At 25.6% G+C, this 17,313-nt stretch overlaps 5 protein-coding genes across 7 annotated transcripts; 1 reads left to right on the top strand and 4 right to left on the bottom strand.

Annotated features, from left to right (window-relative positions):
* Positions 1–235: 235 nt before the first annotated feature.
* Positions 236–1,956, bottom strand: LOC122855945 (aurora kinase B). Of its 2 annotated transcripts, XM_044157652.1 has the most exons (6): positions 1,909–1,956; positions 1,401–1,657; positions 1,009–1,335; positions 774–932; positions 470–701; positions 236–400 (listed from the first exon to the last, which is right to left on the bottom strand). In XM_044157652.1, exons 2-6 carry the CDS (start codon positions 1,514–1,516, stop codon positions 311–313), a joined length of 924 nt encoding a protein of 307 aa, XP_044013587.1. In that variant the 5' UTR covers positions 1,517–1,657; positions 1,909–1,956; the 3' UTR covers positions 236–310. The 2 variants fall into 2 exon arrangements, with proteins under 2 accessions (XP_044013587.1, XP_044013586.1); XM_044157651.1 differs by lacking the exon at positions 1,909–1,956 and having other exon boundaries at positions 1,401–1,763.
* A 2,775-nt stretch (positions 1,957–4,731) lies between these two features.
* On the top strand, positions 4,732–7,787 carry LOC122855905 (protein FAM161A). The gene is made up of 6 exons (XM_044157593.1): positions 4,732–5,621; positions 5,682–5,879; positions 5,935–6,597; positions 6,664–6,786; positions 6,865–7,009; positions 7,227–7,787. Exons 1-6 carry the CDS (start codon positions 5,005–5,007, stop codon positions 7,635–7,637), a joined length of 2,157 nt encoding a protein of 718 aa, XP_044013528.1. The 5' UTR covers positions 4,732–5,004; the 3' UTR covers positions 7,638–7,787.
* A 182-nt stretch (positions 7,788–7,969) lies between these two features.
* Positions 7,970–9,772, bottom strand: LOC122855933 (melanization protease 1-like). Its single transcript, XM_044157638.1, has 4 exons — positions 9,488–9,772; positions 9,147–9,328; positions 8,759–9,071; positions 7,970–8,689 (listed from the first exon to the last, which is right to left on the bottom strand). The coding sequence occupies exons 1-4, from the start codon at positions 9,537–9,539 to the stop codon at positions 8,073–8,075; spliced, it is 1,164 nt and encodes a 387-aa protein (XP_044013573.1). The 5' UTR covers positions 9,540–9,772; the 3' UTR covers positions 7,970–8,072.
* Positions 9,773–11,005: 1,233 nt separating this feature from the next.
* Positions 11,006–13,709, bottom strand: LOC122855925 (serine protease easter-like). 2 transcript variants are annotated; one of them, XM_044157617.1, is made up of 5 exons: positions 12,830–13,021; positions 12,346–12,738; positions 11,998–12,291; positions 11,271–11,924; positions 11,006–11,182 (listed from the first exon to the last, which is right to left on the bottom strand). In XM_044157617.1, the coding sequence occupies exons 1-5, from the start codon at positions 12,894–12,896 to the stop codon at positions 11,124–11,126; spliced, it is 1,467 nt and encodes a 488-aa protein (XP_044013552.1). In that variant the 5' UTR covers positions 12,897–13,021; the 3' UTR covers positions 11,006–11,123. The 2 variants fall into 2 exon arrangements, with proteins under 2 accessions (XP_044013552.1, XP_044013551.1); XM_044157616.1 differs by having other exon boundaries at positions 11,998–12,738; positions 12,830–13,709.
* On the bottom strand, positions 13,079–16,442 carry LOC122854094. The gene is made up of 5 exons (XM_044154506.1): positions 16,261–16,442; positions 15,674–16,198; positions 15,115–15,593; positions 14,953–15,023; positions 13,079–13,115 (listed from the first exon to the last, which is right to left on the bottom strand). The coding sequence occupies exons 2-5, from the start codon at positions 16,152–16,154 to the stop codon at positions 13,079–13,081; spliced, it is 1,068 nt and encodes a 355-aa protein (XP_044010441.1). The 5' UTR covers positions 16,155–16,198; positions 16,261–16,442.
* Between the last annotated feature and the right edge of the window lie 871 nt (positions 16,443–17,313).

The following is a 17,313-nucleotide window of genomic DNA, read 5'->3' as shown; positions in this document are numbered from 1 at the left end:
CATTTAATTTTAATTCCAAAAATTTAATTAACAATTATTATTAACTCAAAAAAAAATTAAATGAAACCTTTCAAACTTAATTTTTTGATTATTAAATTAAATTGTTTATTAATAATTCCAATTAAATAAATTACAATTGAATAAATTACAGGTCATTTTTTTTTATATATAAAAAAAAACAGAAAATATAATCAAGTTAATTAATTGATTAAAAAATTGAATGTGTATTATTTAATAAAAAAGAAAAATTAATCTTTCACATTGTTATTACTAGTTTATTTATAATAAAAAAAATGTTTTATATTAAAATTTAAGCTGGTTTATCTTTATTTTCAACGATCCAGTAATGTTTTTTAACAGCAGGAAGAGGAATTCTCTCGTGGCTGTGTTTTTTAATGAGCTAAAAATATCGAAAAATAAATAAATTTAATATTTAGAATAATTAATTAATGTGTTGTTATATTTTTACCTTTGATATGAGATCTTTAGCACCAGGTGTTATTTGAATTGGCCATTTAATTTGAACACTTTTTATTTTAGAATATGTTTCTTGTTGAGAATCACTCAAAAATGGTGGACGTCCAACGAGAAATTCATAGCATAAAATTCCCAGACACCAATGATCAATAAAAATATTATAAGTTTGACCTTGAACAATTTCTGGTGGCAGGTAATCAAGTGTTCCACATAATGTATTACGTCTAATAAAAAAAATTAACACGAACAATCAACATGACAACTAGATAAATAAATTTCGAAAATATTAAACTTACTTTGATGATGGTGCATGAACAGACCAACCAAAATCAGCAAGCTTGATATTACCATCAGCATCAATCAACAAATTTTCTGGTTTAATATCTCGATGAATAACATTATTTTTGTGACAAAAAATAAGAGCATCAGCAACTTGATAAGTGTACTTTGCTGACCTAAATAATAACGTTAATAAAATTAGAAAAAAAATAAAAATATTACTTTAATTTAAGTGGATATTTAAATACTAACAAATGCTCATTGAATCTTTCATTAGGTTGTCGTTTCATTTCTTTATACAGTTCACCATTTGCAGCAAATTCAAGTACTAAAAAAATTTTTTTTTCATCATGAAAATACGTTAATAGCTGAAGAATATTTGGATGTCTTAAATGTGATTGAATTTCAATTTCACGTAGTGCTTGTTTTTCTACACGTCCATTGACTAATTCTGATTTGTATAGAGTCTTCAATGCCACCATGTAGTGAGTTGTTTTTTCACGAGCTAAATAAACACGTCCAAATTTACCACGACCAAGTGGTGCACCAATTTCAAAATCATCAAGACTCCATGTATAACTAAAAATCAGTAGTATATTTAATTATTTTGTTGATAAATCATATGCGTTTATTTATTTATTTACCTGCCACCAGAACCTTCAATGTGTTCCTCCATGGCATTCATTATTTTGACAACACCAGGACGATGTTGATCTGATACAATTTTTGGTATTTGAAACCTTCCAAGAGCTGTTGTCATTTTAATTTTATTTATACAGCTTTTAATCAACAAATTATTTTATTATTTTGACAAAGCTTACAACAATTGTTATTGTTTATAAACTTGAGCAAAAAATTATGTTTTTGGACTCCAATAATTGTCAGGTTTGTTGTTGATTAACTAAAAATAATTTGAGTCGAATTAAAAACAAATACTTTTAATTAATTATATCAATTAATTAATGGAACATTTGATACAATTTGATAAACAACAACACACACTTTAACGGACAAATATATTTCAAATATTCAACAGATGACAAAAAAATTAATAAAAAAAAAAAAAAACAAGGCATCTGTAGTTCCCTCCAAAACTTTGATTTTTTGAATAAATAAATTATAAAAAAACTTTTAAAATTAATTATAAAATACCTTATTGACACAAAAATATTTTATTATCTAAAACAACATGAACATTTATTATTTAATTGATATAATTAAATTAATATTTTTTAATTAATACTGACATGGCAGCCATTTATTTTTTTTTAATTTTTTATGGAGAACGCCATGTTTAATATGGTTGACCTAAAAATGCACTTTTTGTTTGACAGATGGTGCTACACTCACTTCTTGGCGGTGAAATTTGAAACTTAATATTCAATAATAAATAATTATTTAAATAATTTAGTAGAAAAATAAATTCTTAAATCAAATTAAAAGAGAAATAATTAAAAACAAAAAATATTGAAATAAAAAAAATTATTTTTATTTAATTTTACAATTTATTTTTAATTAATTTTACAATTTATTATTAATTAATTTTACAATCTGTTTTTAATTAATTTTTACAAATAATAAAAAAAAATGATTAGACACCCACACATACATATTAAAATATGTACAATAATTGATTTAATTATTTAAAAAAAAAAAAAAAAAAATTTAAATTATTTATATTTACAATTATTTTTATAAAATTTATATAAAAACAAAATTATAATTTTTTTGATGCTATTATAACGTTTCCATGTTTTTCAGGTGATGGATTTGCAAATCCAAAATATTTATCAAACAATTCATCATTAACAAAAAGTGTCATTTTTGTTTGTCGATTTTTTACATGATTAATTGTAAAATTTTTTATGTGTTTTGTTACACTAGTTCCAATGACATTTAAATGCTCAATATCATAATTTTTACGAAGAATATTTTTAACACAAGCATCATTAATTTTATCACATCCTTGACAATCAAGTCTTTTAAGATTGACCAATCTACAAGTAAAATCATTGTCAAAATGAGTCAATCCAATGACTGAAAAATCTTCTAAATTTCTTATTAATGAAAGCTGTTGAATAGCACATTTTGATAGTTGACTAGAATTTAGGTAATTCAATTTAAGACATTTTATTCTTGTACAATAAAGTGCCATTGAAATAAATATACAATTTTTTATATTTATTGTACGACTCAAGTTGACATACTCCAAGCCCATGAGACATGAAATTGATGACTGATTTTCTGGTAAATGACAACCTTCAAGACTCAAACGAGTCAAACGACAACAGTGAGCTATACTTTTAAATACTTTTTTATCAATTACACAATTTTCAATTGTCAAACTAGTCAAACGATCACTCAAGTCATTTATAATCTAAAAAAAAAAATTAATTATTATTAATAAAAAAAAATAAAACAGCTAGAAACATGATTTTAAAAAATAATTATATATACTTACAGTAGAAAATTTGTCAGACAAAAGTAGCCCAAAATCATTTGGAATTAGTGTTAAATTTTTAACTCCAAATGGAAGATTTTTTAATAATTTAAAACTCCCAGCATCACGTGGATAATTTAAAATTTCAATTTCTTTCAATTTAAACATTTCTTTAAAAACATTGTAGCAATTTTTTTTATTATAATTTTTTAATTCGAGTTTTATGGTTCTTAAATTTTCACAGTTTTTACGCAACACTGGAAGAATTTCAGAATCATAAGATGAATCTAGTGTTAAGCTTTTTATTCTACTTCCGAATAATAATAGAGTCTTTTCAATCATAATTTGCTGAATTAAACAGGGATCCATTTGTTTTTTAATATGACGGTCATTTCGATTGCATGTCTTGAGATATTTTAAGATACCTTTTTTCACTGTTACATCTATTTTGCTGCATTCTGTAAATAAATATAAATAACAGAAATTAATATTCAAATATGATAGAAATTTTTTATTTAAATATGCTTGAGAATTAAAATAAATGGAGTATAAAAATACCTGTTTTTAGTTTGTCGACATCTTGTGAGTCCAAAGATGACAGAAGATCATTGAACCACGTGTACTCAAACATTTTTGAGTAACAATCTTTCAGCTGTCTAGTACGAGTGTCCTTTTTTTTATAATAACATTCGCCCTTTTTTTCAATTTCAGACAAGTTGATAAACATTAGACCCATATTAAACTTTATAATTTATTAACTGAATATTATTATACACAAAAAAATAATTATTAAAGTCAGTATAAATATTAACAAATATATTACAGTAATACTTGTGTCAGGGAGCAAGTTTACTCGGCGAAAGCTCAACAACAAGTGAGCCTGGCAGTCCTGGTATTTAGTCTGGTTGTCTGGTTGTCTTGAGAAAAAAAAAAAAATAATCCTCTACCAGCTCTGCCGTGGTTAACCATCACCACACATAGAAACTGCCTATAATTGTTATTTTTTTTTTCTACCCCCCAAGGCTCGCAATATAGTTTCTACCCCGCAAGGCTCAACAATATAGTCAAATAGAAACGGGATGTCAAAGGAATATTATTTTACTGCTATAGTTTATACTGTAGTTGTTTATTAACTTTTTTTTTTTTACAATGTGCAACTGGTATATCAAATGTCCGGAGATAATTTATTGATCATGAAGAAAAAAAATCAAAATGTAGAATTGATGAATTGCTTAATTTTTCTAGCATAATTTTCATTACAAAATATCCATTTTTTAGTTTAAATATCCCCTGGTGGAAAAAATCTCTCCAGATTTCTCCGGATGGTCTTCGGGTTTCTACGTAATTGAGACTTGCGGAGTTTACATACGAAAAATAAAAGAAAGGAAAAGAAAAGAAATCCGAAAAAACTCCGGATAAATATCTCCGGAAGTCTCAATTACGTATATAGAAATCCTGAGACCATCCAGAGAAAATCCAGAAAAAATCCGGAGAGATTATTTCTACCACGATCGAAAATTCGAAATTTTAAATTTATAGAAATTTCATTTATTGAATAGATTCATGCGCAGTTTCGACGTAGAAAAAAAATAAATCGACTCACGCCGAGTTTCTGTTCAAAACACACCGTTGGCCTAGTAACCGGTGGTGATAGATCTACCCTCTGGACAACAACAAATCAATCACCATGTAAAGGAGTATGAAAGAGAGAGGGAAAGAGGGAGAGGTCACTGCCACTATATCAAAAAGTCATCAACCTATAGAAAATAATAAACAATATTTTTATTGTAAAATTAATATTAAAAAATATGACTGAACATCGTGGTTCATCATTTGTTCATTCTTGTGTTAAAGTACCATTGGATCCATTTAGTCGTCAACCAACACCATCATATGAAAGACCAAGAATACAAAAACTTGATAAATCTAGTAATCGTAAAATTAATTTTACCTCACAAATTCAATCATCGAGACAACATCAACAAGACTCAAATCGTATTGAAACAACAAGCTCAGACGACAGTAATGTAGATACATTTATTGATTTTCTTGAAAGTATACCAGACTATGGTCAAGTTAATCATTTATCAAATGAACAATTTAAACAAAAATTAGATTACTTAAAAAGAAAACAACGTTTATTATTAAAAAATTTAAAAAATTGTTTTGACAATGACAATGATGATCTTGATGTTGATGAAAAAATTAATACTATTGATAACAAATCAACAATATTATTACCAACAACATCAACACCAAGTATACCTGATAAATCATCATACAAAAAATATGACAATGAAAATAGTGGCTTAAAACTTTTTGGTAAAAAATGTTATCTTGAAGATTCAAGAGCTGAAAGTCCATGGTTATGCTCATCAAATACATTTGCTGGTCTTGCAGAAGATCAAGATCTCCTAACTTACAGGTAAATTTAAAAAATAATAATTAATTTAAAATAAATATGTATTTTTTTATGATTCAAAAGGTCCAAAGATAAAGCAAGTAAAACAGCTCGTAATAAAGAAATATATTCTGCTGGTAAAAGTTGGAGTAATTGGAGTGAATCAAAAAGTAACAGTGACAATAGTGATACAGATAACACAGTTGAGACAAGAAGTTTACCATCAAGAAGTCCAAAAAGATGGCATCCAACTGTTCCAAAACCATTTACATTTGCATTGAGGTAATTAAATATTTCTACTGTAATTTTTAAAAATTAATAATGATTATATTTCTAGAGATGAAGCTGAAAAATACATGACTCAAACTGAAACAGAGACTGAGGAAAAATTAAAAGAAAAATGTGGTTTTAAAAAAAAAAAACGAGTGAGACCAATACCATTGACATCGAGAATACCATTGTATGATAAATTGATAGCAGCTAAAGAAGAAAGATCTAGAATAATACGTGAAGAGTCTGCTTGGAGTCTGATGTCACAGGTCAAGCCATTTAGACTTGAGTGTGATCGTCGAGCTGTTAAAATAATGAGTCGTTCAAGTCCTGAATTACGAACAAAAAAATTATCAAGCAGTAGATGTAGCTCAAGATTTAAAGCTAAACCAGTACCAAAAAATTTATTTGGCACTGAGATATATGATCGTATGCTTGAGGATGAATATTTTAGACAATTACAAAAAAAAATAAGAGCAGCTGAGCTTATGAAATCATCATCATTACCACCATCAATGGCTCGACGAGAAAGAATAAAATCAGCAACATCAAGTGGTCCACGATCACGTAATTGTACAAATAATGAATTTCAAATAAATGCTGATGATGAATCATCAAGTAGACTGTGTAGTTTAACACCAGCCATATCTGAAAGATCAAGATCTGCTATGACAGATTTATCAACAAGAGGAAGTAATTTAGCTGCTATTTTAAGGTGTCAAGCAACAAGGTATAAATATTATTTTTATTTTATCTGTTAATAGTACATTTAATTATTGTTTATTTATTTATTTAGAGATAAATTTGAACGTGAAATTAGAGAAAGAATGGAGGAGAAGGCCAAGGAATATGCAATGAAAATGAGAAAAACTTTGATAAGTCGTAAACCAGCTTGGAAAGAAATGAGAACAGCTGCAAAGTATATAAATTAAATTATAAAAAATATATTAATAAAATTATTATATTAATAATTATTATTATTTTATAAAAATTAAAGGAATGAACATTCAAGAGAACTTGATTTTCGAGTATCATTACGTAGAGATGAAGCAAGAGAACAAGCTGAACGTCATCGTCTAGAAATGGAAATGATGTTGACTAGAGTTACACAAATTCCAACTCTATTTGAACGTCATTCTCAGGTAAATAATAACCCTGGTGGAAAAAATTTCTCCGGATTTTCTCTGAATTTCTCCGAGTTTCTCCAGATTTCTACGTGATTGAGACTCTAAAGAGAAATTTTTATCCAAAAAAATCCAGAGAAAATCCAAAGAGATTATTTCTCCAGTGAAATAATAACAATTAAAATTACATTCATATAAAATATATACTAATTTTTTTTATAATAAAATTAATCAGGGTTATCAAACAATGCGTCAATTACAATCACGAGTATTAAAATTAGAACGTAAAAAAAAAAAACGTAAAAAGAAAATTGATAATTCAAGTAGTTTAGAATCTGATGATTGTCATTCGAATTTGTTGAATTTACCTGATGAACAAATGATCCGAGTATCACCGGGACAATCATCAAAGTCATCTGGTTCAGTTGTAAATAAATTTCCATCATCATCATCACAAACACCCGAAAGAAATAAAATTAAAAGTACACGTGGAGGATTGAGAGTATCAATCAATGAAAAAGCTGAGTTAATTCAAGATGACGAAGATGATGATGATGATGATGATGATGATGATGATGATGATGATCGATACACATGTCCAAGTGATGAAAAAAGTTCAACAATATTTAATAACAATACTACATGATTCAAAAAAATATCATAACTTGCAAAATTAAAACAAAGGATAATTAAATATAATTCAATGGAAAAAAAAACACTCAATTGATTATATAAAAATATCACTATGTAATTTACTATTGAAACATTAATTAAAAAGGTTATTATTATTCATGAATATAAATAATCTCGGGTTCATTCATTTTTAAATTTAATTTTATTGATTATTCTAAATATATCTGTTTAATTGGCATTTATTTATAAATCTATAAGTATTGATGTTGAAGGTTTAATCTGGCGTATAGAAAAGTACGTATGCAGGTACATCTACAACTAGGAGATATTACATGGACCAGAAAATGAAGATTTAGTATTCAATTTATTTTTTAAATAAATTTTAATTTTTTTATGACAAAAATAATAATACAAGAAAAAATGAAACACCATCTATTCTCCGTACAGTCTATTCTTTAATTGTGTTTAATATAAAATCAGTGTATTCAGATACTTTTGTATAGACACCAGGTAAACCAGCACCACAATTACGTGTACCAAAACTGACAATTCCATGTAAAACAAAACGTGGATTATTTTGATATAATGATGGTGATTGTAATGGACCACCACTGTCACCATTACAAGAATCAATACCACTTGCTCCACCAGCACACAGTTGTTTATGCCATATTTGTGTTTTATTTTGATACATTATTGCACATTGTTCATTATCAACAAGTGGAATATTTATTTTCAATAAATCAAGACTACCAGTATTGTATTCTGTTCTACCCCATCCAGTAACTGTTAATTTTTTTTGGCTAATACGTGATGCTGTACCAATTGGTAGACATATTGGCCGGACATTTAATGGACGAAAATCAATCTCACCATCAACACGAATAATACCAATATCATTTTGTAATTTTGTTTTGACATAGCCTGGATGATATGCAATATTTTCAATACCAAAATCTTGATATTTTTCAGCACATATATCTTCTAGACCATCAGGATCATGATCACAATCACGTTCTGTACTGAGATCATGTTCACCAACTCTAACACCAATCAATTCAGCATCTAAAATTAATTTAATTATTATTAAATAATAGAATAATAATTATTTTATTTTATAAATATTTTAATTACTTGAGGGTAGTTGAGTTACACAATGTGCAGCAGTTATAATATATTTTTTATTAATTATTGTACCACCACAACGAAAATCAGTTTTACTTCCAATACGATAAGCTAATAGTGCCATCCATGGATAATCAAATACACCAGTTTTATTTCCACCGACAATTTTTGGTTGATTTATATGACCACATAATTGATGATCAAGAAGACGAAGATTTTTATGTCCTGTTACATCTGGTGATGCTGATGTATCAAGTGGCAATGGTGGGTAGTAATTTGATGTTGTTGGCTCTTCTGTTGTTGATGTTGATGCTTGCCAAGTCTATTAATTTATGTATAAAAAATTAATTGGCATCAATTGATGATTGTAAAGTAAATATAATTTTATTATTTTTACCTTTTTTAATGGACAGCATACTTTTGGTGTTGCACCATCAAATCCACACTGTGATTGACGCAAAAGTTGTAGTTCACTTTCAATACGTGGACCTGGTTTTGTCAGTACTTCCATTAAAGCTGGACAAATTCGCAAGTTTATACATTCACCTGGTTGATTACATGGTGTCTTACAAGTTTCTTCTAGAATTAAAAATTTATTTCATGATTTAAACACTGTTAACTTGAAAAAAATTTATCAACTATATTTTTTGTTTTTAAATTATTATTTTTAATATTATTATAATGTTTTCAAGGTATTTATTTAATTGTAAATTATTTATTTTAAAAAATCATACTTACGTGCATCGACAACACTTGTAAAAATAATTCCAATTATTATTATTAAATTCATTTTTAAATCAAACACAGTGGTATAGTTATTTTCTTTGATAAATTTTTTAATTTTATTATTTTGTGGTTTATTTATTTATCAACATATTAATTATTTGTTTATTATAAACAATTGTGGTTTTTTCATTTAATATTTTAAACATACAGTATAGTTGTTTGTGAAAATAATTTTATATGATGCGTTGCAAGTTGCAACATATCAAGTTTTAGATACCGGTTCTGATGAGATTAAAGAATAATATTTTTTTACACTGCCATCTGCAACTTGTCCTTGATAAATCATGTGTCTTATTAAAAATTATATTTTTATTATTGTCTCATGATTATTATTTTTTTATAATTAAATATTAAACCCGGAAATGTATATTTTTTTTTTAAATATAATGCTGTTTTCTTTTGATAATTATCTTGTAAATAAATAATTGAAAAATTGTTTGTTTTATAAAAATTCCATTTAAAAATATTTATCAAATAAATAAGGTCGAATGTCGAATAATACTGATGATTTATCAACTTTTTTTTATCAAAATAAAATGTATATTTATATTCTTTTTTCGATTACTCGTTTTAAATATATCAATAATTACGGAAAACTGTGCCAATGATAATAAAAACTATCGCAATTTTTCATTTAAAAATTACAAAATAGACTGATAAAAACAAGATGATGAAAAACCTTGACCTCTCCAACTCTTGACCAACAGAAAATAAAAAAATAAACAGCCAATGCCTTTAATATTTTTTCTTGATCATAAAAACCTTCATCATGAACGAAAATTTTGGAGATACTGTGCTACTGCAGGATGCAATAATATTACGCAAATTAAATTATGTTTAATTGAAAAAATGGGCTTGCTTACAGACAATACATTTTTTTATTATGCCCCTCATTAAAAAAATCTCATAGAAACCACTGAAAACGTCCAAAATCCAAACGCACATCAAATTTCATTGATATTATTTTTTTTTTTATAAGCATTTGACATTTGATGTGCATTTGGTGGTTTTTCGTGGTTTCTATGAGGTCTTTAGACGCTAATGTATCGAATGAAACTATCACAAATCAATTTATATAAAAATATACACTTATAAGATCCCTTGTTTTATCGAATACTAAAACATTGGATAGATTTATATATAATGCTGCAGTCCCTTATCTAAACTATGTCACGAAGGAAAAAAAAATTAATTTAATTTATTATTTTTTAATTATTTAAAAAAAATTCTATTATGCTGTTTTAGAAATTAATTGTTTTTCATTTAAATAAACAATTTTTAAAAAAACACAAAACGAATGAAATTGTAATAATTATTTAAACACCCTGGCTCCGTTTTTCTTCGATTTTTTTTCGATTTTACAACCTCGGAGAAATTCGAAAAAAATATCCGATAAAATCAAGAAATATCGGAGAAAAATTTCACCAGCGAAATAATAAAACGAATAAAAAAAAAAACGTACCGATAAAATTATTTTTAAAATTCATTATTTTTTATTTAAATAAGCATTTAAAAAAAAAAAAAAAATGTTACATAATTTTTAGAAAAAAATATTGTTTCAATAATAATAATACATGTGATGTGAAATTTATGGTCTCATATTTCTGCGTATCCATTCGGTAAAATCCCAGACTTTAGTATACACACCTGCAAAAAAAAAAAAAAAAAAAATAGAAATAAAAAAAATTGAATAAATAATAAAATAAATTGCTAAAAAGATATGTAAAATAATTACCACTAAAGTCTGGCATTCCACATGGATGTGGTCCAAATGAAACAATTCCAACAGCCGTCCATCTAGCAATATTATCAGCTGTTCTTTCAACAGACATAAGTGGACCACCAGAATCACCACGACATGTGTCTTTACCTTTTTCACTACCAGCACAAATTTGACTATTACGTAAATTAATACCATGTGCACCATAAACTCTTTCACATTTATCACGTGAACTTAATGGTAATGATACTTTTAATTTAATATTTGATTCACTACGATTTTCAGTTTTGCCCCAACCAGCAACCCACAATGTTGATGCAATATTATCACTTGTCGGCAAACAAATTGGTTTAATATAATCAGTAAATTTTACATCTTGTGATAATCTTAATAGCGCAATATCATTCATTTGATGTTTATTTGTTGGAGAATAATTTTCATGTACAACTGTTTTTTCAATATCAACATTAACAACTGGTGGTGCACATACAACTGAATTATAACCATCTGATATACAATCTGGATTTGTAGATGTATCATATTCACCAAGTCTAACTGATTTTAAACTCCAACTTTTTGGTAAATCTTTACCAACAATACAATGTGCTGCTGTCATTACATAACGACTACTTATTAATGCTCCACCACAGCTCAATGTTTTTCCAGTAGCTAATAAAACAAAAAACAAATAAATTAATAAATTAATTAAAAAATCATAAATAATAAAAAATAAAATAATTACGTTTTGTATATTCCAACAATGCCATCCATGGAAATTCATCAAGTTGAGTTTTTTCACCGCCAACAATTCTCAATGATAAATCACGTCCACATTCAGTTGGTAATAAATTTTCATTATTTGTTTCTTGTACTATTTGACCATAATTATCTGGTCCATTAAAAAATCCATTTGGTTTATTTTTTCTACCATCATTATTATTAAAACCATTGTTATTATTGTCATTAAATATTCCACTATCAGCATCATTATTACTATTAAATCCATTATCAAATGGTCTTTGTTGATTGTTGAATCCATTGCCATTATTAAAGCCATTACCATTATTAAAACCATTACCATTATTAAAACCATTGCCATTATTAAAACCATTACCATTATTAAATCCGTTATCATTTGGTCTTTGTTGATTGTTAAATCCATTATTAAAATTAAATCCATCATTGAATCCATTATTATTTGGAACTTGTTGATTATTAAAACCACCATTACCAGGTACATTAAAACCATTATTATTACCACCAGATGTTTGTCCATTATTTGGTAAATTATTGTTGTTGTTATTGACACAACAAACAAGTGGATTATTACCATCAAAACCACATTTCGATGAACGTACAAACTGCATTGCTCTTTCAGATCCAGATTGAGTTAATAATATGTTGACTAATGGTGCACATTGACGAATTGGTATACAAATACCATTGTTACCTTCGGGATTTATACATGAATCTGACCAATTTTCTGTTAAAATATTATAAATTAAAATGAAAATTAATTATAAGCTTTGAAAAGATATTGGATTTTTAATTAATTTTTTTTTTTTTATACTTACGTGATGATGTATTTTTAAATAAAAATGCCAACAGTACGATTAACAGCTGGCAATTTGTTAAAATCATTTTAAATGATTATTGAGAATTTTTATTGAATTTTGGGATGAGTAGTTGATAGTCAAGAGCAAATGTAAGACTGTTGGGAATTATGGTTTAATCATTTAGTGGTAATAAGTGAGGAAGACGAGTGTTAACATCATCAGGGTCAACTGGATATCCCCCCACTATGATCATTCTCATCATCACTATCACTTTTCAATTTTTTTAATATTTGCATTTGTCAATCTGGAAATAACACATTACTCATTCAATTTAAACAAATTATTATTCATTAATTGTAAAAATAATTAGTGGAATTATTTTTTTAAAAAAAGTAAATAAAATATAAATTAAAATTTATAATAATAAATAGTATTTTATATTTATAATAATAAATAATTATAAATTTTTTTAATTTATTATAAATAATAATAAATAATTAATATATTGTGACAAAAAAAAAAAAATATATTCTTTTTATTCTATTTTTATCATATTTTAAAATAACAAATAAAAATATGGGAAAAAAATTTATATGATTTGATTTTTTATTTAGCGTACTTTTAAAACTGATTAAATATTTAATTTTAATTATTTACAGTACATTTAAAAGAGGCCACAAGTGGCCAAACCAACTGTCTATATAAAAAAAATTTAAATTTTTTAAATATATATTTTTTTAAAGCTGTTAAAATTGTCGAGATTTCATTCTTATTTTTTTCCTCAATTTGATTTTTTTAAACATAATTATTAAAAAAAAAATATATTTCGATATATTATAAATTTTTTAAAGATAAAATAGAAACAGCACTTGATAAAATAAAATACAAAATAAAATATGTTCCAATGAAAACCTGAAGATGTCATGCAAGTATCCAACTCCCGGTAAAAAAAAAATTGCTCATAGAACGTAACGTAAAAAATTATTGTTCATTTTGAAAATACAACAGGCAATTATATGATTTTTCTCATTTTTTTAATTTACTATTTAAAATTTTCAAAATAATATATGAAATTTTGAAGCCACGCCTTAATAATCTTCTTTCTTGACCAATTATACACACAAAATTAACTCAACCTTCATGATTTTCAAAAAATATTTTTTCTTTCTTTGTCGTGAAAAATAAAGAAATAGTAATTTCGTTAATATTTTTTTATTTTTTTCGACCGAGTTAAACAGGACGAAGAAAATGTCTGATAATCTTTTTCGATTTTAATATATCTACTTATATAGATTTTCTGTTTTTTTTTAAAAAAAAACCCATTCATTCCGTTGTACATATACTCATCATCATCATCATTATCATAAATAAACATAAATTAAAAATATTTGACGTTTCCAAAGATTTTTTAGCAAATCTATATCATTAGAAAAATAATTCTAAAAACTATCAAATTTTAATTTATTATTTAATTATTATAATAAATTAATATTCCAATGCATCATTTTATCATTTTTAAAAATCCATATATAAATACAATCCAACCTGAGCATGTGTATGCAAATACAATATGTTTTTTTTATTTTTCTTTATTTTCAATAATATTTATTTTAAAATACGGTGTTTCATATTGTTTTACATCAGGTATTAATGAATGAATGCTGATTTTCAAAAGTTGTCTTCGTTGACTTGATATTTTTGCTGCTTTTTTGACAAAATTAGCAGTCAAACTTGTTGCTAAGTCAAGAATAAGTTGCTCAATTTTTCGTGAATTTTCAAGAAGTTTCGTGACTGAAACATCAGTAATTTTATTGCTTCGTGGCAAAGATAATTTTACTATATTTTTGAGCAATTTTATTGAAGAATCAGTGATGTTACTGTGACCATTTAAATAAATAATTTGTAAATTATTCATCTTTGAAAGTGCTACTACACCGTTATCGGTTATCTGAGCACAATTAATAGTTAACACTTCTAATTCTTTGATGGTATTGGCAATAGTATACAAAGTATCATCTTTAATAAAGTAACTTGTTAAATCTAATGACTTAATATTTTTAAACCAATCTCCCAGATAAGGAGGTTTTTTAAGATATTCATTATGGTTGAAATAAAATGACATTTCATTATTATTGAAATACTTGAATGAATTTTTGGAATCTCGTACACCAGCAACTTCAAATTTTTTCATGACTTTCAGTTCACGAATCACCTGAGAAAACAATAATTATAAATAAGTATTTTAAAAAAATAAAAAAAAAACTTTTGATTTTTTATATAATAGATTAAAAGTTACAACTTACACAATCAAATTCTTTTGGATAATCACAGCTTTCATCCAAGTGATTGACAAAATTCAACAAATTCAGTTCAGTCAATGTACCAGCAACGTTTTTCAATGAATTTATTAAAGTCACAGGTATTGATTTACCTTTCATATTTTCAAATATAATTGTCAACGATTTTAGTTTAGATAGACGTGTAAATGTATTGGATAACATTGTATCGTCAATATCGATGAATCTCACTCGAAGTTTCTCGAGGTTTGGACAATAATCATTGATAATTGGCACTATGTTACAACGATCATAAGCTGTCAAGTCTAATGTTTTTAAATAACGACCACATTTATCAAGCAGTGACTTTAAAAAATTTAATTTTCCATCAACTGTTTGATATTTTTTTAAACAACATGGAAGTTCATGATATCGCCAGTAAGTTAATTCAAGTTTTTTGACATTAAACCAAGAATAATCAAGGGCTCTTTTCCATTTTTTGCATACTAAAAGAATAAATTAATATACCATAAATAAATAAATAGTTTTTTATAATGAAATAATTTATATGTTATAATTATCATACCCATTGCAATTTTTGGTCTCTCACATGCTGGCACATACATGAATATTTCAGCCAGGCAATCATCATTAACACGCTTCATTATTATCTGTGCTGCAATTTTAATATTTTTTTTATTTTGTTTTATTTGTTTATTTAGTAGCTTTATGCCTTCAGCAAGATCTTTATTTATTTGTCTCATACTCATACGTTTCCATCTTAATATTTTAATTTTTCCACGACTTTTTGAACATTCAGTCTTATCATCATTAACAACATGGTCGATTGGTGCTGGTGTTGAACTTTGAGCAATTACTGAACGAGGACGTAGTGGACTTGATTCTAATAGTATTGCATTTTTTATATTTTTTTTATTTTGTGTATTTAGCTTCATGCATTTAGCAATACCATCTCTACGTGTTTTGCTTGATAGCCTGAGTGATCTACGAATTGGTGCTGGTTCTGGTGTTGAACCTTGAGCAATTACTGAACGCAGACGTCCCATTTTACTTTGACGATGCCTAACTTTATATAGGAATTTTCTATTATCTAAAAAATAATTTTACTATTAGTACATATATATAAATAATTTATGTTGTCAAATTTAATACCTGTTTGATGGTTATGTTTATTAGCAATTTGTAATTGATGAATAATTGTCTGTTGTTGTATTTTCAAAATGAACAAGAATTTTTTTTTTATACTTTAAATTGTTTTTGATCACTTGAACTTTTAATTGGTATATCAATATCACTTTCCTAATAAACAATCATTTTTTAATAAATATACAAAACATGACTGAAATATAATAACATATAACTTGTTTATACCCCCACTGTAAATCCAAAAAGCCATGATTTTTTCCAAAAAAAAAAAAAAAAAAAAAAATAGTCAATCTGAAAAAAATCTCTCTAAATGTGTTCGAATTAATTAATTGTGATTATGCTAATGATAATTATGAAAATTTATTATTTTAAATGATTAATTAAACAAATTACTATTGTTTAAAAATAATTAACAATAATGAATTTGTTAAATATCTATTTTATAAAAAAAAATAATTTTTTTATTTTTAATTATAAAATTATTTTTGGTAGTCATTATTAATAATAAAAAAAAATTTAAATGTAAATTTTTTTGTTTTATTTTATAAAATAATTGTTAAAAATTGAAATTATAAAATAATAATTGTTTTTAATATTTAAGTTATAAAAAGTTTCGTTATTTAAATAATCAATTCAAGCTATTATTATCATTTAAAAATATTTTCTTTTTTTTTTATTATAAATTGCTCAAATTATCAATTAAAATTTGTAAATTTTTTATTATTTAATTATTATAATAAATTAATATTCTAATGCATCATTTTATCATTTTTAAAAATCCATATATAAATGCAATCCAACGTGGGCATGTGTATGCAAATATACTATGTTTTTTTTATTTTTCTTTATTTTCAATAATATCTATTTTAAAATACGGTGTTTCATATTGTTTTACATCAGGTATTAATGAATGAATGGTGATTTTCAAAAGTTGTCTTCGCGTTAACTTGATATTTTTGCTGCTTTTTTGACAAAATTAGCAGTCAAACTTGTGTAGTGTAGAAGAAGGTACTCAATTTTTCGTGAATTTTCAAGAAGTTTCGTGACTGAAACATCTCT

This window comes from Aphidius gifuensis, linkage group LG4 (assembly GCF_014905175.1).
Source record: "Aphidius gifuensis isolate YNYX2018 linkage group LG4, ASM1490517v1, whole genome shotgun sequence".
NCBI classification, from domain to species: domain Eukaryota; kingdom Metazoa; phylum Arthropoda; class Insecta; order Hymenoptera; family Braconidae; genus Aphidius; species Aphidius gifuensis.
Note: the sequence above shows the minus strand (reverse complement) of the source record. Positions and strands in the feature narration are given on the sequence as shown.